General features: G+C 38.3%; 1 protein-coding gene across 1 annotated transcript in view; it reads left to right on the top strand.

Moving 5' to 3' along the window:
• fstl5 (follistatin-like 5) overlaps positions 1–19,866 on the top strand; it is a 166,292-nt gene that overhangs the window by 130,242 nt on the left and 16,184 nt on the right. Inside the window, exons 12-15 of the mRNA XM_054597138.1 lie at positions 3,227–3,388; positions 4,174–4,308; positions 16,259–16,285; positions 16,511–16,629. Coding sequence (XP_054453113.1) covers positions 3,227–3,388; positions 4,174–4,308; positions 16,259–16,285; positions 16,511–16,629 — 443 coding nt within the window. The remainder of the gene's footprint in view (positions 1–3,226; positions 3,389–4,173; positions 4,309–16,258; positions 16,286–16,510; positions 16,630–19,866) is intronic.

The raw sequence follows: 19,866 nt of genomic DNA, 5'->3' as shown, positions 1-19,866 counted from the left end.
GAGCTCGATGCCATGCCATCTATTTTCTATCAGTCTCAATGGCATCAGGAGATATTTCTATATACTGTATTGGCCCAAACAAAAGACCCTCCTGATGATAAGATCACTGCCCTGTCTCCTCTTTTCAGCAACGGTTTCTAGATTGATTCTTAAGCTTAGAAAAAACATACAATCACACAAAAATCTATAAATAAATATACTAACAATAAAAATGTAGTTAATAAACACAACAGTTATTTATAATTCAATTTACCATCTCAAACAGAATCAGTATTATTAGGATTAATGAATTAAACCCTTGAAGACCCTCTGGGAAGCAAGTGGTTGAGTTACATTCTGATTTTTCTCTCACACAATAAACCTCTTTCCTCGTCTGCAGAGAAAATTGGTTAAATGTGTTATGACATCTATGTCAAGTACTTGAATGCAAGATGGCCCTATTTTTATTTAAAAGCAGCTTTCTTGGAAAAACATCATGTTCCATTCCAATCAATTGTGCTCGAATCACAAAGCATTCAGCAGAAAGAATGCATTTGAATTTGCACTACTTTTTCTCAAGTTAAGTGTCTATCCCTGGAAAACTAACCTTTTACTGACTACTGTGGCAGCAATACAGTGTTTTATTGAACTAAAAGTCCTGTGGATCCATTTTGCTTTAATTCCAACAGCCAATTAATGCAACTTTTGTGAGATTGCCTGAGAGGTTTTATTAATGAGGTGCTCAAGGGAGTCCGGTCGATCCATGCTCGCACTATACAGCTGTTGATTAGTAGGTTGTGGTTCAGCAACAAAGGTACATGCCATGTGTGCCAAGATGCCAAAATCTCCTGCGACACAAACAAACACATGATGATTTGTATCGATTTTGATCTTTTTTTTCTTGTTCAGTAAGACATTTCTCTGATCCCTTATCTGAAACTAATCTTGATATCTTGCCATTCATTTACAATCCTATGATTAATTCAATTTATTCAAAACTGAGCATAACTTACTTTTTCTAACTTCAGCCTGAGAAAAGGTTGACCATTGCTTGGCCTTCATAATGAATACATTTACATCCAATCTAGTATCCTAGTAATGATCATATTTGGGATATTAAATTGACATGGAGCGTAGTGGAACCTGTTTATTCAGCTCGATAAGTCTAATAATCAAGGTCTCTGATCGTTTTGCATCAGTTCACGTTTATTTTTAACTCATTTCTGTATCGATTGAACACACCTCACTCAGTTTTGGTATTAGCTTCTATGAACTTGCATTAATGGAAGGAAGCACCAACAATTAAACTTATACTCTGTAGAGCTACAGTTAAAATTCGATTCATTATTGCTCAATCTGTATCCGACTTTCAATTTAATTTTGTTGTATAGATTTTAATTTCAGAATTCATCATCACATTTCTTTGTTTGTTTTTTTTACTTGCTCATTACCACGTTACTTGAAATGAGTATTTTCCAAAACCTGATCTGAACTAGCAATCACGTAAACACACTCCGTGACATGGAAACATGACATATAGACAGCATGTTTTCAACCTTGAAGGTAAAATGAAAAAATCAAATCACAGAATTTACATAATGCTTTCAAACTATATACCTTTTTTGAAATACTGAGATTGCTGCTCCTTATTGTGCGAGCATTCAATAAGACTGATGTAAAGATGCAGCTTTACATTCAAGCAATCCTCATTCACTGAGCAATTTCAACAAATGTGGCTGTCAGATGGTGATTTACAGTAAAAACATGACACATAGTAGGATTAAAAAAAGGATAATAAAAGCTGAAATATAACAGGAGCTGCACATACACAAAGAGAGCTTTTGGATGCGTGTCATCTGTGAGGATATAAAGTGTGAGTAAAAATCTTCACTGAAAAGATCGTACAAAATAATTGTCTCTGTGGGCAACTATCCAGTCAACCTTGTCACTGCTGAGGGCCGTCGCAGTAACTGTGCCTTTGATTGGTAAAGTAACCTGAGTGTCGTAGGGGCCCCTCGGTGGCCCATTCTGGATGGCGTGCTGGCAGTGAGTTTCGGCTGTAGCTGCAAAGCCCGGGAGTGCCCTGGTTACCAGATGGCCTCGGCAACAATCTTCAGTCATTTCACTCACCTGGCTGAGTAAAGACTTCCTCCAACCCAGCGCCAGCAGGAAATAGTCTCTACAGCATGTCTGCCTTCTCCACTTCTGCCAAGACTCTCGCTTCCATCCTCCGCTCATGTCTCTGAAGTCTGTTTCAGAAAAGGAGGAGACTGATTTGGGCCACAGAGGCAACGAGGGATACTCAAATCAAGATGGCAGGATAGAAAAAAAATGTGATGTCCCTACTTAAACCGCTGCCAGGTTGTCGTCTTATATGTGACAGGCTGTTGTTGAATGACACACTGCCTTTTTTTGTGGTTGCTCTGTAAACAGTTCGTTGTCGCTGTCCAAGTTTCAGTCGGCATTTCTCCTCAGAGATACTACTATCCTTTTTTGAAAGGTTTCATCATTGTTATGCTACTCTGAGAAGGCGTCTTTCTTTAAAAGGATTATTCAAATTCATTCTTTTGATATTTTTCCATGTTTTGTCGAGCAAGACTCTTGCAAGACAATTTAGCCAACGGGTGTGGAGCAAAACTTGTGGCATATTCTCAGCCACTGCATAAATTCATATTGTTAATGTTTTTGTGTGTTTTATTGATTTATGTTGATTTATGGCGCTTAGAAGTACAGTATGTAGGATAAGGTTTTTCTCCATTTTGTTTATTTTTGCTTCAGGGTAGGGTTAAGAAGTGAAACTCCGGCATGATGATAGCACAATGTGCAGAAATGTGTAAAGTCAGCTTTTGGAAGAGTTTGCAGTTGACGGCAACATTCTGTTTGTGCCTTTTCTTTCTACACACATTTTGTTTTCTCTGCATCCATCCCGTCATTCCCTTCCTTACAAAAGTTAACATAAAATCAATGGCTACCAAGCAAAATCAATAACGTCCGAACCGAGATCCCCTCCCCTCCCTTATTTATCTATCTGATTTGTTTGGCTTCGCAGAGCACGGTAACCTTATCTAAAGCCATTCAGCAATGCTAATGCCAAACCATAAGTTCAGGACTTGGCATCTTTTCTAAAAAACTTCTGGTTCAATAAGGTCGCCTCACTCCTCAAATGGTACTTAAGTAAACAACATTGTTGGATGTGCTGCATTTATTCATCTCATGTCTCCCTCTCCTCTCTTCCTTCATATTATAGTTCCTCCCGTCATCAGAGTGTACCCAGAGAGCCAGGCCAGGGAGCCGGGCGTCACTGCCAGCCTGCGGTGCCACGCTGAGGGCATCCCCAGCCCCCAGCTGGCCTGGCTGAAGAACGGCATGGACATCACAACCAAGCTGTCCAAACAGCTCACCCTGCAAGGTACCGGGTCAAGAGTTTACTGCTCGATGCATTTACATTTGTTAATTTTATTATTCCCACTGCTGCTGCTTCCATTATTATTTTTAGTACTGCTGTTACTAACTCTTTAACTGCTACAGTTGTATGTGACATGATTTCTTACTGCTAACAATATTTGTTATTTATAAGATAGGGAATTACAATAACAGGAAATGTAAAATATGGATGGATGGATGGATGGATGGATGGATAGATGGATAGATGGATGGATGGATGGATGGATGGATGGATGGATGGATGGATGGATGGATGGATGGATGTACTTTCATTTTCATGTATACTCACTTGGTAATAAGGTTTTCCTGCTTTGGTACTTAATGAGCGGTGAATGATGCGAGACTGTTGACTGATTGGTCGGTTAAACTTTGAGTAAATTCAGATCATCAAGGGATTTATAATGTCGGTAGCTTGATACATTCTTTTTTTTTATTGTCTGGCCACAGTATCCATTACTCATTTTTAAATGGTCCTATTGTTCTTTCATTTAACAGCTAAGTCAAATGCTTTTCTTTTGAGGTTGCACACAAAAGCTTTCAACCTGCCCAAGCGCTCACAGAAAGTGTCAGACGTGTGCCACATTCTTACTTTAAACACCTACCTTTTTGAATTATCCCCAAAACAAACCTCTCACCTTCCGTTCTAACATATTAGAGAACTGTTATGTCACGGGGTAATGGCAGCAGAGGATGGAAGCATGGAAGTCTCCTTTTATCTTTGTCTTTTTCTCGCTCTGTTGCTCCTCAAAGCTAATGGAAGCGAGGTGCACATCAGTAACGTGCACTTTGAGGATACCGGCGCCTATACCTGCATCGCCAAGAACGACGCCGGCGTGGACGAGGACATCTCTTCGCTATTTGTGGAGGACTCCGCCCGCAAAACTCGTATGTATAAGTCATGATGTTCTGCTGTTTTTATCCAGGAGATAATGGAGTCATGCAAACGGAGCTCTTAATAATTCATCCCGTCAGTTCTTAATAGTTTATATCCTGTGATGCAGTGATAGAGCCTCTGCGAGGGAAGTAATGGTGATACTATCTTTACTCTCCTCATCTCCTGCATTTGGAAGCAGGAACAATTGTTCATGCAACCCTCCATCCACTCAGAAAGACATTTTGATCCCTACCATTTCATCCTCTCCATGCTAGTATACACTCGTGCTGCAGCTATTTGTTATTAGTGCTGAAATGATAGGTTGATTAATTAATTAGTGCTGACAGAAAATAAATTCACTGTTTCTTGCCTCTTAAATATGAAGATTTTGCAGAAGATGCGTCTTTTTTTTTTTTGGCCTGTTAGTCAGACAAAACGGCATTTGAAAATGTCACCCTGGAAAATTAGGATGGCTTTTCCTTAAAAATAATCAGCAGATTAATCGAATATGAAAAGAATCATTAGCTGCAGCTGTAATGTTGGTTATTCATTTATAAAAAAAATTGGGATGTGAAGTTAAAGTATTTAGTGTGTGCACAGTGTTTTCTATTCAAATGTAAAACAGTGAAAATACCCGTCAAAAATAACCTGAGCCATCTTCAGAATGCTCATTTTGTTTTTAAAAACAGTACAAAACCTGAAGATATTAACTTAACAATAATATAAATGGGAGAAAAAAGTGCTGTTTGATAGATAAAACCAGTGAATGTTTGGCTTTCTTTCCTAATATATTACAAATGTTGATTTATTATTAAAATGATTATCAGGTGTTGACAGAATAACTAATTGCTCAACCCTAGCCTCTCCTCAGTTTCATCTCCATCACTCTCCATCAGTGATTCTTGTCATGCATACAGTCTTAATTGATTAAGGTGGTATTTGGCATTGTCAACATGTAACTATCTAACATTAGGGTTGTGACACGAGTAACCTTCTTATTCAAATTTGGAGCCATTTTTTTCGACACAAACAATCTCCCCTCGTATCCTCCCCCCATGAATAGAGTCTCACCCGGTAATTAACGTTGACCTTCTCTGAAATGTCAGAATCTGTCTTTGGGGTTCAAGACCAGTTGTTAGTGTGTCGTTCCGTCCTTTTGGGTAATTAGGGATCCCAAACAGCACACTGATCAACTTTGCAGTCAAGTCACATACATCAAGTGTACACTGCCCTGCACCTCTACTACACCCAACGCGCTTAGATGTCATCTTTGCGGCACGGCACTACCTCCACCCAGTCCTTCGCGCATCAGAGGATCACGCTTGCCGAGGTCGGAAGTCACCTGTGTGCTTTGAAGCTTTTGAAGCTCTACCCCGGGCCAAAACGGTGCTGGGAGATGGTTATTGCAGACCCTTTTTGGTGTGAGCAACCCCACAGGATAGGAGTTCAAAGGGATGTCAGCAGATCGACGGACGTGGCTGCACTTTTACATTACGAAAGGTGGAGAGAAAAAAATAAAAAAACATTTAACTACACTGTCGTAGTCTGGCATTAATACCTGACCCACTATAATTATCCTAAGAGAGTGTCACCTTTATTCAGAAACTATTAGAGAGCAAATGGAAGGCGACTTTCTATCTTCACTGGATCAGCTGCCTCACTGAGCCTGAGGCTTAAGTGAGGTGTCAGCTCACACCGCCTGCAGCCCTCAACCTCTGAAACCTCTGAAACCTCTGAAACCTCCACCTGTGCTCCTATAAAAACACACCCTCTCAAGTGTTTGAGTTCAAAGGGGAGTCTTGAAATTGGTGGTGTTAATTAATGTTTTGCTTGTTGAAAGAAGAGAATCTTTGAATTATCTTACATTATCTTGATAACAACTTCAACTTTTTATTATTATTTCAAACTATTCACTATGTGCACAATTTTTGTTTTGTAAAATGTGTATCATTGACGTGAACAACAAATTGCATGGCCTGAGACAAAATCAACATTGTTTTACGATTATTCTGCCAATTATTTTCTGAATAAATAAATTGATGACCAACATCAGATATTCAATTTACAAAGTTATATAACAAGCAAACAGTTAATCCTTACTCCTAACACTTCTGTAACCAGATATTTGTGATACTTCTGCTCGATGAAGGTCGAGATGTCTTAAACTCAATCTGTTATTCAAGTTTTTTTATGTGGATTGACTAATCAACTTATTGTTTGAGCTCTAAAACCAACAATTTGCTTGTCCAGCTTTTTGTACTTTCATACCTAAATAATGTAATTGTTTGGTGTATATAGTATCAACTCAAATAATTTGTTGTCTGACTATGAATGTGTCTTATTCTCAGGTCTCTCTTAAAAAGCTAGTAAAAGCTTATCTCAAGCTCATCAAGATGACCTGATTAAATAAGGTTTATTAATAACTAAAGTTCCCATGTTACTAAATATTACCCAATGTACCAAATATAAGCTTTATGAGGCTTTAGATTAATGCATGGTACTTGTAGTGAATAAGGTCAGTTCATCATTGCTTTTGATCTTTTCATGGGATTTGTTGACAGTAAGACAAAGTATAAAGAACCTTAACCTTAAATGTAAGTGAAACAGAAATGCAAACACAAGAAATATTGGACTCAGATCATTTGGTGGTAATAAGCAAAACTGTCTTGAAACAATTGTAAAATAATGTAAACAACTTTTTAAAAGATGACCATTGCAAAGATCGCCATTAAGATGGCTCATTAATTACCTTTCTTTGACTCCCCCTATATACTGTATTTGCCCATCATGTCCCTGTTACTTACTTCAGTTTGTCTTTGTGTAGCTTGAGTTTTCTTTGTTTCCCAGAAGAAACAAAACCAGGCATGTTTCATTTATTCACACCACCCAACCAACTCTGTCTTTTTCACATGGAAATCACTAGAGGTCTGGCATAAAATGAGGACTATCAGATTGTTCAGCTTTACAAGTGTAATTATTTGAATAGTAGCAAAAGGTCAGGTAAAGTAGTTTCTAAAGTAACAGCTAACAACTGTGTGTGTGAGGGAACAGAGAGAGGTGTGAAAATGAAAGTAGTTGTAAATTATTTAATGAATTCTCTCCATTTGGAGTCTAAAGGCCAGTTTACGCATAATTCATATACTAAGGCAATTCAAAGTCCTTTATATAAAGCATAAAAAAACAATAAACGTGAAAAACAAACAAAACACAAAACGATTCAATTCATAAAATGCTCACATATGTAATAACTATTTCAATTTGTGAAAGAGCTGTATATTTATTCCATCAATAATTCTTGTTCAAATAAACTTTAGATGTATAAAGTTGTGAAAAAAAGATCATAGAAATCGGATTGGTGCAGAGAAAGAACTGACTAATATTTGAATGCAGTCTTGTTCAAAACTATTCAACCTCTGATACAAGAGGGTGAAACAAACAAACACAACGGTATTAAATCTGTGAGAGGACTGCAGGTTTGATTTTTTGCCTCCTCTTGTCATTTGCATTGTCTTGGCTTTTGATTAGCCGCTGCAGAAGGACATATATTTTTATTAGACTCTCCAATAAAGGGGCAACTGGGTGATGTTTTCTAGGAAAGCTGCCAGACGCCATCAATACTTCAGTGTTTAAGGCCAGACCAGAGCAATGAGGAGAGTCTGAGCTGCTCAGACTTTGTATTATGATGTTCAGTGTTAACACAGGAAACTTCATTCACAACAACTGTCTTTAACAATGCAGCTGTCTCCCCTCTTTAATGATAGAAAACACCAGTTGATTAGCAGTTAGATAGCTTGTGCAAACAGATGATCTTGCAGTGAATTTTTAGAGCATGCCAGGCTTTTCTTTTACACAATCCCTGTCTGCAGTTTACACACATCCTGCAGATTCATGCTCTCACACTCACTGGTGGCAACTGCTTCACATATTCTGTGAATCTTCACTCAAATTATGTCTGCATAATTCTCCGGACACAATGGAGTTATTTCTTTTCACAAATTCAATGTGAATTCTGTTATGAAAATAAAAAATACCAATAATGAATGCTAATATATTCCACGCATTTTTATAAGTTATGATTCACAAGTTTAAAATCACTTTCAAAAGACACTTTTCAAGGTTGTTTTACTTACATACATCAAATGTATTAACATAAAAAGAAAAAATGTATCTAGGCTTATTCCCACCAACAAGAACAATTTAGCCAGATAAAGACAAAAGCACGCATGTTAAAGCTCATAATTATAAATAAATACAGATAAAACAAGACAGAAAATTATTAAAAAACAAACACTAAAAATGTTTGTTAGATTGCATAGAACTGATTGGAATACCGCATTTTCTTTCTTAATATATATGTTGTTCCTTGTCGAGGTAACCTGACCTTAAAAACAGAATGAGGAGGAAGATTGATCCAGCTCTAGGTCTCCCATTAATTAGTCTGTTTGCTACGATCACCGTCTGGATTAGCACTCAGGTTTTCCAGTAGCAACGGTCGACCAAACAGCAATGGAAAATCCAAGCATTTGTAAAGCCTCATTGAAGAAGCAGATGCCAAACGCAGCCAATGCAATTCACATAATAATGAATTTGTGTATTGGCCAGAAACATTAGCAGTTAGTCAAGTGGGTTTTTACCTGTTTTTGATATCATCCTCCTGTTGCATTTTCAAACATCGTGAGACACTCAGTGTTGTTGTTTTTAATAGACTTCAAGGGGAAATTCAATTTTTTTTATGTAAGTGTCCTATTAGTCTACGTTTGTGCTATATTGAATAAGTTCTTGTGCTGCAAAATCTGTTGTTCTTTCTGCATCCAGTTGCGTGATTTAACGTGAGCGTGACTTTGTTGAATGCAAGGAGGAAGGCTGCTAGTGTAGCTTGTAATCTTTGCTGGATACAGTGTTGGAGGTTCAGTGGCGCATGAAGCAGAAAAAGGAGGACTACTAATTATAAAATAAAGATAAAATTATCTAGATCTTCCAGTGATCTTGTGCCTTATCCCATAGAGCAAGCGTACGAGTGTTTATTTTAATCTCAGCTCCCAGCCCTCGGGAAAAATAACTCTGGATCTGGCTGTTGGTGCATTTTATAACTTTTTACGACCTAATGATTTAAAGTTATTGTGAAGTACTTTTAAAAGGTTACGAGACAGTCTCAATTTAATACTGATTACTCTTTATAACCTGTAAGTAAACATAAATAAATGAGACCATCAGCTGGAAAGGCTATTTCTATATAGCTATTCTTAATGCTTGTCATCAGATTGCATGTAAAATCAGATGAAATCATGCAGGTTCACTAGAAAGTCTTTGAGCTCAAACTCCATAGGGCCGTCCCTCCTTCAGCCAGCAGCAGAGCTTCTCTTCTTGGGGTTTTACATCCTGGTTTCAGGGAGAAACGGGGACAAAAATCATGGAAATTTTGAAAATCATCATGGACAGTATTAACTATTGGTATGTAATGTCATCCCACAAGACAAAACACTGAGATTTATTTGCAACCTATATATAACTAATAACCCCAAAAAAGCTTTTAACAACCTTCATTTGTCAGGTGATTTTCAACAAATTTATCGTTTTTCTCCCCATATATTTTCAAGTGTTAGTCCTTCAGATTCTCCAAGTATTCCATGTTCACAAGTTACTTCTACAAATGGGTGGTTTTGTCACAGTCACAGTCAAGGACTCTTTTTACCAAGATTTCTTACTCTGCTCCCACGGTCGTTGAGATGCTGGCGGGCACGTTATGTACCAGACTACCATTGATCTTATACCACTGATATTAAACAGACGCAGAATCAAATAACACATTGGGATTATACTTGGAAATGTGTTAGAAATCTAACTTTGTGGAAAGTAATGATCTCATTCTGCGAAATCATTGTGTTTATGACCTGCCTCAGGCTTCTCATTCAGACGGCCGACTAAGAGACAGTGGCGAATAACTAACTAAGCCAGTTGTCAAAGGGCTGAATACGGCATTAAGCAGGAAATGAACTGAAAAACATGATCTGATGAGCGAGCCATGAATGATCATTTTTAGATGAATTCTCCTCCGAAGAACTTGAAGGTCAAAACCTTCTCTTCACAGGCGCAGCGATAAAGTGAATAGTTTTTCTCTCAAATTTACCCGAGCACCTCGTTGTTTGGGAAAAACCTGAGCAGTCAGTCACTGTTCTGAGATCTGTTTAACAGAGTCTGTCACCAGCAGGCAGAGCGCCATCCATCTCTGACAGTCTGCAGCTAAACTAGCATAAATATCCGCCCTTCACAATGTGCCAATTATTTCTGCGGCGTCAGAGGATCTGCGAGGCTCAGAACGAGCGTTTGTTGCTTCGCTCTCTCCAATTGATGTCACTACACATTATGCTGCACTTCATGCCTCATATGAGGGACCTTCAGAGTACTGTGTAGTGTCTATATACGTATACTGGCACAAGCAGATGGCTCTTTGCCCTCTGCAGCTGAAGTGCCCTTCTGTATCAAATGAAGAAATAATTATTATAGAATTATACCTAATACTGTCATTATGAGAAGAAGACTCACAATAAAAGTACAGAGGAGTATATCATCCTCTTTAGTGCCACTTTCCCATTTGTAATCTTTTTTTTTTTTTACCTTTCTCTTTTATTGTGTTTGTACATTAACTATCTCAATACGTATTTATTCTATTATTGTTATATAGGTGATGCACTGAGCAGTTATGCGTAGTTTGCGTGTTGCCTGAGATTAAAGTTTCACCGTGTGACCATTTCATTCTTGATTGGTTCTCATTAAGAAAATAATTGGCGTAGAGGACACAACGTATTTTTTTTGCGCTGTAACAATTACCCCAGAACTCGTGCAAATAATTAAGATTTTAATGAGATTCCGGGAAGTTTTCAGTGCTAATATTGGTAATTAATGACCAAATTACATAAGATGTCTCCGCAAACATTTTAATGGGCTTAAAGTTGACAAGTTAGCTAAGGTTAATTACACTTTAGAAATTGAGTTTATAATTAGATACATACATTTAGAAAAGAGGTTCGTTTCTAACTTCCTAAGAAGCAGCTGAGAGAGAGAGGTAAATAATTATGCCTGAAATATTTAATTACACCAGTTTCCTTTATCTCCAATAAATACATTTTACTATGTTTGTATTTTTCAACTAAGCATGTTTTTATGGACAGTAGAAATCAAACATTCAGGTTAATCTAACCTACATAATAGCCTATTTTGAACATTACTAGCAGATTCACACTTGTGAGGTGATGAGCATCATTAAAGGAGAGTGCTGCTTCATATCCTACTCAAAACTCCAGTATCTACTCTTCACTTTACTCCTACTTCTGTTTTCTTTACTTGCGCTTCATGACTCACTGTAGAGGCCCATAAGTAATGTATGACCTTTACGTACCTTAGCAGGAACAGAAAGTCTTGACAACTCTAGTGGGCTGAAAAGTACTGCAGTGTGAAACACCTCCTCTCGGTCACGAGTCACTTACTAAATCCTTGTTATTATGGGGTGAGATTATATCACTGGTTTGAATTCAAATCAAGTTATTTTGTGGATTTTAAAGGGTGATTTTCTTTATCCTGAATTCAGATCTGATTGTTTTGTCTTATCGAGTCAAGTTAATGAGACTTTTTTTTATAATGTTTGGGGTTATTTTATTCTACTGGGATAATTTTCTCTTCTTTAAAAAAATGTTTAACATGAAACCTAATAACTTGTTCAGATGTTTTACCATCATTTCCCCTTTTCAACCTTTCCCTGTTTCTATTTTGTGGACTGTGCTCTATACTGAATGATATCTTCCACATACTCCTCTGCCTTTACTCCACACTCTCTACAGTGTTTCTGAACCATTTTTTTGACGTTTAACAGTTGGTAGTCTTTTGTTACAATCAAACCCCGGCACTGCATTTGAATTCTGGCAGAGTGGAAGATCTAATCAGTGAAATCCGCTGGTGAAGTGATTGGTTGGAACAAAACCCTGCAATCTCCCGGGCCTCGATGGCACACGGATAAGAACCAACGCTCCACACCAAAGTCTGCACAAAGCTGTTTTATTCTGCACGCTCCGCCATGCTGTCTGCTCCGTATCCTCGGAATGGAGAAGATCAGCTCGTGCCAAAATAGCAGCCATGTTTCCATCAGTGGCGTCCCTCCCCATCACAGTGGGCTTTCACACAGAGTTGGACACGCTGTCAGCAACAAGGAGCTCTAACCAGACAGTGACGCTATCCACAGTGTCAGCAGCCTTCTGCCTGTCGACTGAGTTTCATGCTAAAGGCTTCGTGAAATGAATATTGTAAATCCAGTGGAAAAGTTTTAAACGCCTTTAAGCACCGGTTACAACTCGACAGCTTCTGAATATTTCTGATGATGCGTTCTGTAAAAAAGACTGATGCTAATGAAAGGGAGTACTGCTTGTTTAAAAGTAATCGATACGAAACATAAAGAGCAGAGAGGACAAAGAAAGAACTCAAAAACAACCTAACAAGATTATAAAATGAATCAATTATAGTCCTTTATTTTACATTAGATGCAACAGAGATAACTGTTAACAGATAACAAACAGGTATTATCGATTTGGTCCTTTACAAACCATTATAAAGCCTTTAAAAAGCAGCTGTTGATGTGATGAAATAGTAGAAACCCTGCTTTTTTCATTGTTGCAGTGGTTCATATTCATTGCACAGATACATATTTATCTCGCCATGTCTCCCACTGCAGTTTTTGATTGTGATGAGCTCAGACACTTTTTCTAGGTTCGGTGTGTAAATCTCTCGTAGTAACTTGTATTTTTTTCAAAACTCTCATAGATTTTCCTCCAAGGATCAAGCCTTGTGAATATGTTCCTTATAAGGAGATGATACTGCCTTCAGTCCTCCACAGGCTTCCAGCTCTAATTCTACTGCAGTCAGTCTTGTTATTTTGAAAGCTTCCTTATTCTACCTGACTGTAAGTAGTACTGCCGGGGACTTGCTATTGAAGTTAGCGCCTCAATCTTTCAGCGCCCTCAAATATATGCGGGAGAGAGTTGCTTAAAGCGATGAAAAAAAAAAAGCTTTGAAAAACTCTTTGAATTAGACATTTCAAAATGACCTTTCAATACTTCTCCTGAACTGTATAAATGATCTATTTTTCAATTTGCAAATCATGCAAGAGAAATATATCCTGTAATTTTTCTTACCTTCTGAGAATTACAATTTCATGACCTTCTATATAACCCCTAAAACTCACTGTGCTTTAATCAAGGGAAAGAAAGCCACAATGTCTCATTATTCTGAATTATTAGCACTGGATGTTAAGTTTTCTACTCTTCATTTGTAAGTTCTTATTATCTACTTATCATATGAATAGACTAAAACCAACAGATAGTTAATCCTACTAACAAGTATCACCTGTGTAACCAAAGCCTGATATATTTCAATGATATTCCTGTGTGCCACAGAGCTCCATTGTTATATATCAAAGTATTTCTCAAGAACATTACATATGCATTACTAAATGACCAAAATCAAAGTTTATGATTTAGAAAAAAAACACCCTCTGCTTTTTAAGAGTTTAACACAAAAACTCACCTTGACTGTAACTTTTCTAACTTTGGCCAAGAAATTGTGTGGTAGTCTAGCTCCCCATTGCTTATGTGTGAAGATAATTAAGAACATTTCAGGGCCTTTAAGAAAGTCAGTCAAGTAACCCCTGATTCTAATTAGAAAAACAAAAGTTGGAAAAAAGTTAAAGACTTTGTTTTTATAGAGAATCAATTTAAAAAAAGGGGACATTTGAGGTTGAAGATTTGGAGAGAAAAGGGAAATGTATTTAAGAAATGGGAACATTTAAGAGAGCACAATTGATGATAGTATTTGAGACGCCATTGATAAACACACATTTCTGCTGATCTTAAGGTTTACAGGCTCTGGCTAAGACCCAAAGCAGGGAAGCCTGAGGCATCTTAATCCAGGCCTGGATGTAGTTGAGTGTTGGCAGGTGCATCTGAAGACATTTTGGCAAAGCTGCAGTAATGGATATGTGGTGTATACCTGCTGTGAATGTTATGAGTCACTGCACTAAAAGGATATTTGTTTTGTATCAATGCAGATGAAGAAAAAAAGCTAAAAAAACTGCTTCCTTATTGTTATTGCCTACAACACTTGCAGTCTCTAAATCATAATGTATTTATGTGTTGCTTAAATCAAAATGAAAGCAGTACTGAAACACACTGCAGTCAAAGTTTTCAAGATGGGATAATCTCTGGAAAGGGCAGCAAAACTCTGAACACCCGGGGCAAGTCCTCCTTAGTTACATTTTGCATTTGCATCCGCTCTGACCCAATTACTCTACTTATATTATGCACCCGCCGTCTACTGCCACACCACTACGGTGAACACCACAGGCTGTTTGCTCCACTGTCGCGGCTCTCGTAAACAAACAAATTGAATTTATGTAATTTGCTGACGGGTAGGAACTGCGGAGTCCAGGCCCCGGCTGGTGAGCCTGGTGAGCGTGGCATTCCCAATGTTTGGGGCCCGGTGGAAACACAGTTATTACGGCCAGAAAGAGTGAACTCACCGCCTACAGTGGCTGCCAGCTTGTTTTGTTATATGGATGATGAAGTTGATGTATGGGCCCCTTCCATGCGCAGAACAGCCACAGTCTCTCTGCCAAGTGATGAATAGCATCAATACCGTGGACTATTGGAAAAGACCGGGGCACGCAAGATCTCATCTCGAACTCCTCTTTTCCATTTTCTCCGTTTTTCCATTTTTGGCACATCTCAAATAAATTGTATTGTTTAGCTTTATATTTTGCCCTTCCTTCCTTTCATTGTCCGTCCATCTATAGACCACACTCCTTTTGTGTAACTTTTAATGAGCTAAAAGGTATGCAAGGGTGCACAGGAAACCCTTGACTAAGCACTTTTGAAAGATTAAAGCTGACTAACGGCACAGTGGTGTCTCATTGGCTTTGTCTCTCCCCTTTTCTTTCCCCCGCAAATCTGTCCATCCGAGCAAGAGGCTGCGGGAATGAGCATTGCAATAGAGGCGAGATTAGAATCGGATGTGAATTGGGCTGCAGATTGGTTTGTAGCCTGAAAATGCCTGAAAGTGGAAGATGGGGTGGAAGCAGAGGGAAGGCCGGGGGATGGATGAACAATGAGGGAGAAGGTCACAGTTAAGAAGCCAGTGTGAGAGGAAAGTACTGCTGGTGTGGTGGAGGATAAGAATGATTGAGTAGCAGAATTTGCATGTAAAAAAAAACACGTTATAATGGCTCTTAATTTTCTCCTTAACACATCACTCTTTAGTCATGTAATTTTAAGTAATGGCACTTTTCTCTCAGAGTGCCCAGTGGCTGCTTTGAAAGCCACCAGCTGGTCTGTGTTTTAGGCCGGCCATTAAAGCACTCACGGTGTTACGTGGCTTTCATTCGACATTTCACATCATTAGTCATCTCTAAGTGAATTTAATGAGAAATTACCTGTTATGGGAGCTGAAACTGGTTTTTGCCACTGAAGAAAAAGAGCACACTAATCCCTGCTGATGAAATATGATAATCATCTGTGCCTTAAACCTGGGGCCCACTTATGGGTGTCTAAGGCGTCTTATCCATACAGCTCATATTGATGGATGACGATCTGATGTCTAAGGTTTATATCTTTCTGATTTAATTCATGTCTCTCCACAAACTTGGGATGCAGCATCCAAAAATCATAAACTGTTTTACAGTACTTATAGTTTGTTGACTGCACTCCATTTTCCAGTGTTTGGTATCAAATTACTTCCTAGCAGAGCGCTCTATCGATTGTTTGTTGCACGACGTGTCAGAGAATTTTCCATAAAACTTTCATGCAGCCTGCTTTCCCCTTTGCCTCAATAGGAGTTAGTGTTTCGGTGTTAGCTCTCACAAAGGGACCCCATTGATTCTCGCATTGATTTTTAACCGCACTTTCCTCTTTTTCTCCCTCACAGTGGCAAACATTTTGTGGCGGGAAGAAGGTACGTCTAGACTGCTTCTGATTCACTATAGCGTTCATTAAACTGCGTTAATTGAATTTTTGTAATAGGGTTACTGAACTGTGATGAAAGGGATTAAATGATTTGATGCTTTGAAAGTAGATAAGATGTTGCAGGCCAATTTCCGTTGCAAATGTTCACACTGTGCAGTCTCATAATCTTTTTTATATATGCACTGTAACGGGGCTGTTTGGCTTTCTTTTCCAGGTCTCGGCATTGGAAACATGTTCTATGTGTTTTATGAAGATGGTATTAAAGTCATTCAGCCTGTGGCATGTGAGATACAACGACATATTAAACCCAGTGAGAAGCTGCTGGCTCTGCAGGTGAGTAGTCGTGCAAAAGACGCAATCAGCTTCTCTTTTTTTTTTAACACTTTTATATGATTCATTCTTAGCTGAACTGAACCATCCAAGGACTGTTAGCACAGATCATCATTTACTATGTGATGTACAGTTACGGGGTAAAGAGAAAGTATTTTCCCAAATTTGTTAAGGAAACATAAACCAAACAGTTAAGGTTTATGTTTTTGTCATTGATCTTAATAATTTCCACTTAGTGCTGATAAATCAGCGTATTTTTGTTTGGTAAAATACCCATGATCCTCAGTTGTTACTGGTAGGGAGAGGAATCCAGTTAGAGGTACATTATTGCTAATGCACTGTTACAAATTCATGTAAGAATTACCTAAAATATGAAAGTTAACTCAATACAATTGCTCAATGTTTTATCAGTTTTTTTACAAATCATAAGCTTTAGCTTCTATTTACTTTTACTGGAGCATGCAACTTTTTAGCTCTCAGATATTCTCTTTTTTTGTATTTTAGTGTCTTTAGTTTATTTTTACAGCCCAGGATAGAAGGTGAAAAACACCTAGTGTGGGGAAGAGTAACTGGAGAGCAAATCAGAGCTCAAAAGATCACAAATATTGAGCTAATGTTTGCCGGTTGGCCAGAAAAACAGCTTAAAATGAATGCTAATATTGCTCCGTGTCTGCTGGATTTGTGACAAAGCAACTGTTTCCTAACAGTTTTTAGGTGATATTGTTAATTTTGTGTTCAGAGATTGTAATAATGAAAAGTTGCATGCCTATTCAAGGCTCAGAACTTGAACATTATCTAGGTAGAAAGACATTATTCTTACTTCCAAAACCTTGAAAGCCTGAAAGGATTCTTTAAGACTTTGACCCTCTGGCTATCTTTCAAAGTTCTTTCGTACTTTCTCAAAAGAATGTGGCATATCTTTCTTGTCCAGGTCGGTCCAGAAAACAGTAATGATTTTTGCCTGCCAAGGACTTGAGACTTGAGTTGAATTCTTTCTTCAAAATCTCTATTTTATTATATTAGAAAACCTTGTAAAGGAACCAGACAATGTAATAAAAAAAAACTGTTAAAGGGTTCGGCCATGAATCAAAAACTCCACAAAAAAGCAATAACAACTAAAACATTTATGATGTAAACGTTTTTACAGTGAACTGCTGTGAGTTAACAGCTGAGTGTTTATTTTTTGGCAAAATTGAATAATGTGATTTATTATTCACTGGCCTTGACAAGCGTCCTGTTGCCTGACCTACTAGTAACAGCTACTGAAATCAATCATAAGCAGTCAATACAGTTTCTACAGGGATTTAACTTAGATTCTTATTCAAATGCAGCTAAGCGGGAAAAGCTTAGGTATCATACCCAAGAAACGGCTTTGCTGTTGCACTTGTGAATTTAGAGGACACAGCCTCCAACCACCATGCCGCCATCTCATAAAGGAATGAACACACACAGATATTTGTTATCTACTGTAGAGCCCTTGGGGGATCTCTTTTTCTTGTCAAATGAACAGACAACGAATTGTCGAAAGTTACTAGCAATGCAGACAAGTTGGCATGATTTTGTCCTCATTATTTTGACTGTAGGAAGTTTAGAGAAGAGTAGCTTATTAGGGTGAGTAAGACATTGAATAGCCGACTTTTAACATAGAATAACAAATAATGTATGTTCACTTTTGAATTTTTTAAGTTAAATTAAATGTTTCTCTAGGGACTGGGAAAACTCACAATGTTGTTTCTTCTTATTCTGTGAGAAGCTGATAATTAGAAGGTACTTGATTATCATCACCTTGGCAACAAATATAAAGACCAGAGAGATAAATAATTTAAAATAAATCATATTGACAGGTGGTCATCAAAAGCAGGGAGAGATGCAAAAAAAAAAATACATATATATATAAATTGTATGATGTTATGATGATGAAACATATACCATGATATATGTTTCATCATCATAACATCATACATTTCTTTTTGTTTAATAAGGAGGGCTGCACAGAGAGTGCGGCGCAAAACGCCATTTGCACACTATTGACATATCACATTGTGAGGTTGTTATTGTGTTATCAAGCAGATGCCTATTTACACACATCCAGCTGATAAAGCGGCTGTGGCACATGAGCGGCCGTGGCACATGAGGTAGAGCGCCTGACCCGCAACCACAAGGTCAGTGGTTCGAACCCCTCTACAGGCAACATGCCGAGGTGTCCTTGAGCGAGACACCTAACCCCAAAATTGCTCCCCGGCGCTTCATTGCAGCCCACTGCTCCTCTGGGATGGGACCAAATTTCCCCATTGTGGGACTAATAAAGGCTTAATTATTATTGTTAAAGCAACATTAGCATTCATTTTGAGTCTTGTTTATGTCCGCCTTATGATTCTAATGTTCACTCTCCTTTCAACGCTTTTTGTTTTTGGTCCTTACTCCTGAGGGAGATATCTGGCTGTACACAGTGGGTTGAGCTGAGCATTTTTGCTGGAAACAGCTGCCTGCTGATCAGAGGTCAGATTGAACCTAAACAGTAAAGTTGTGGAACCAAAATTATGACCTGAAAGAAGCTAAAATGCTCTCTCGATTTGATTGGAACTGCAGAGTTGGATGATGTAATTCAGAAGGTACGTTATTATGAGGGAGCCGTTTCTTAATACACCTAGTAAATGTGTTAAAATTGTTATTTTAAAACTATTGAAAAAATGGTTACTGATATTCACACATTTTCTTCAGGCTATTCCTGATGCCCAGTGGACACGCAGGCCACCTGATGGAGGTGCTCCTGTTAATTTACTTTCCACAAGCATTCACATGCAGAGGTTTTTCACCTCCCGGAGGACTCTTTACACCCAGCCTCTCCCACTGAAACACCGTTTATCACCGAAGCCTTCAAGCATCAAAATATTCAAAGCGCGCTGCTGACAGAAACCTGTTAGATTTACATGTGTTTTCAAATGGACGCTTTCCTCTGAGCTGCTTTCCATTCATAAACCCCCTGTGCTTATTGGATGGCTGTTATACATAAAGTGGTGCCAGGAATGAGCAACAATCAGCCAAGCGTTCCTCTGAGAGGTGTGTTTGTATTAGGATATCCATCACTGTGAGCGCTGCGATGCCAGTTCCAGTGCTGTCATGGGGGATTGCTGTGTGAACACATGAGGCCATTTCAAGCCTTGGAACTCACGTTTTCTCCATCACAGAGGAGCATTGATTGATTTGTTTATGGTAATCGTGCAGCCAATTCATTATCCT

This window comes from Anoplopoma fimbria, chromosome 4, assembly GCF_027596085.1.
Source record: "Anoplopoma fimbria isolate UVic2021 breed Golden Eagle Sablefish chromosome 4, Afim_UVic_2022, whole genome shotgun sequence".
NCBI classification, from domain to species: Eukaryota; Metazoa; Chordata; class Actinopteri; order Perciformes; family Anoplopomatidae; genus Anoplopoma; species Anoplopoma fimbria.
This window is presented reverse-complemented; position numbering and strand designations above follow the sequence as displayed.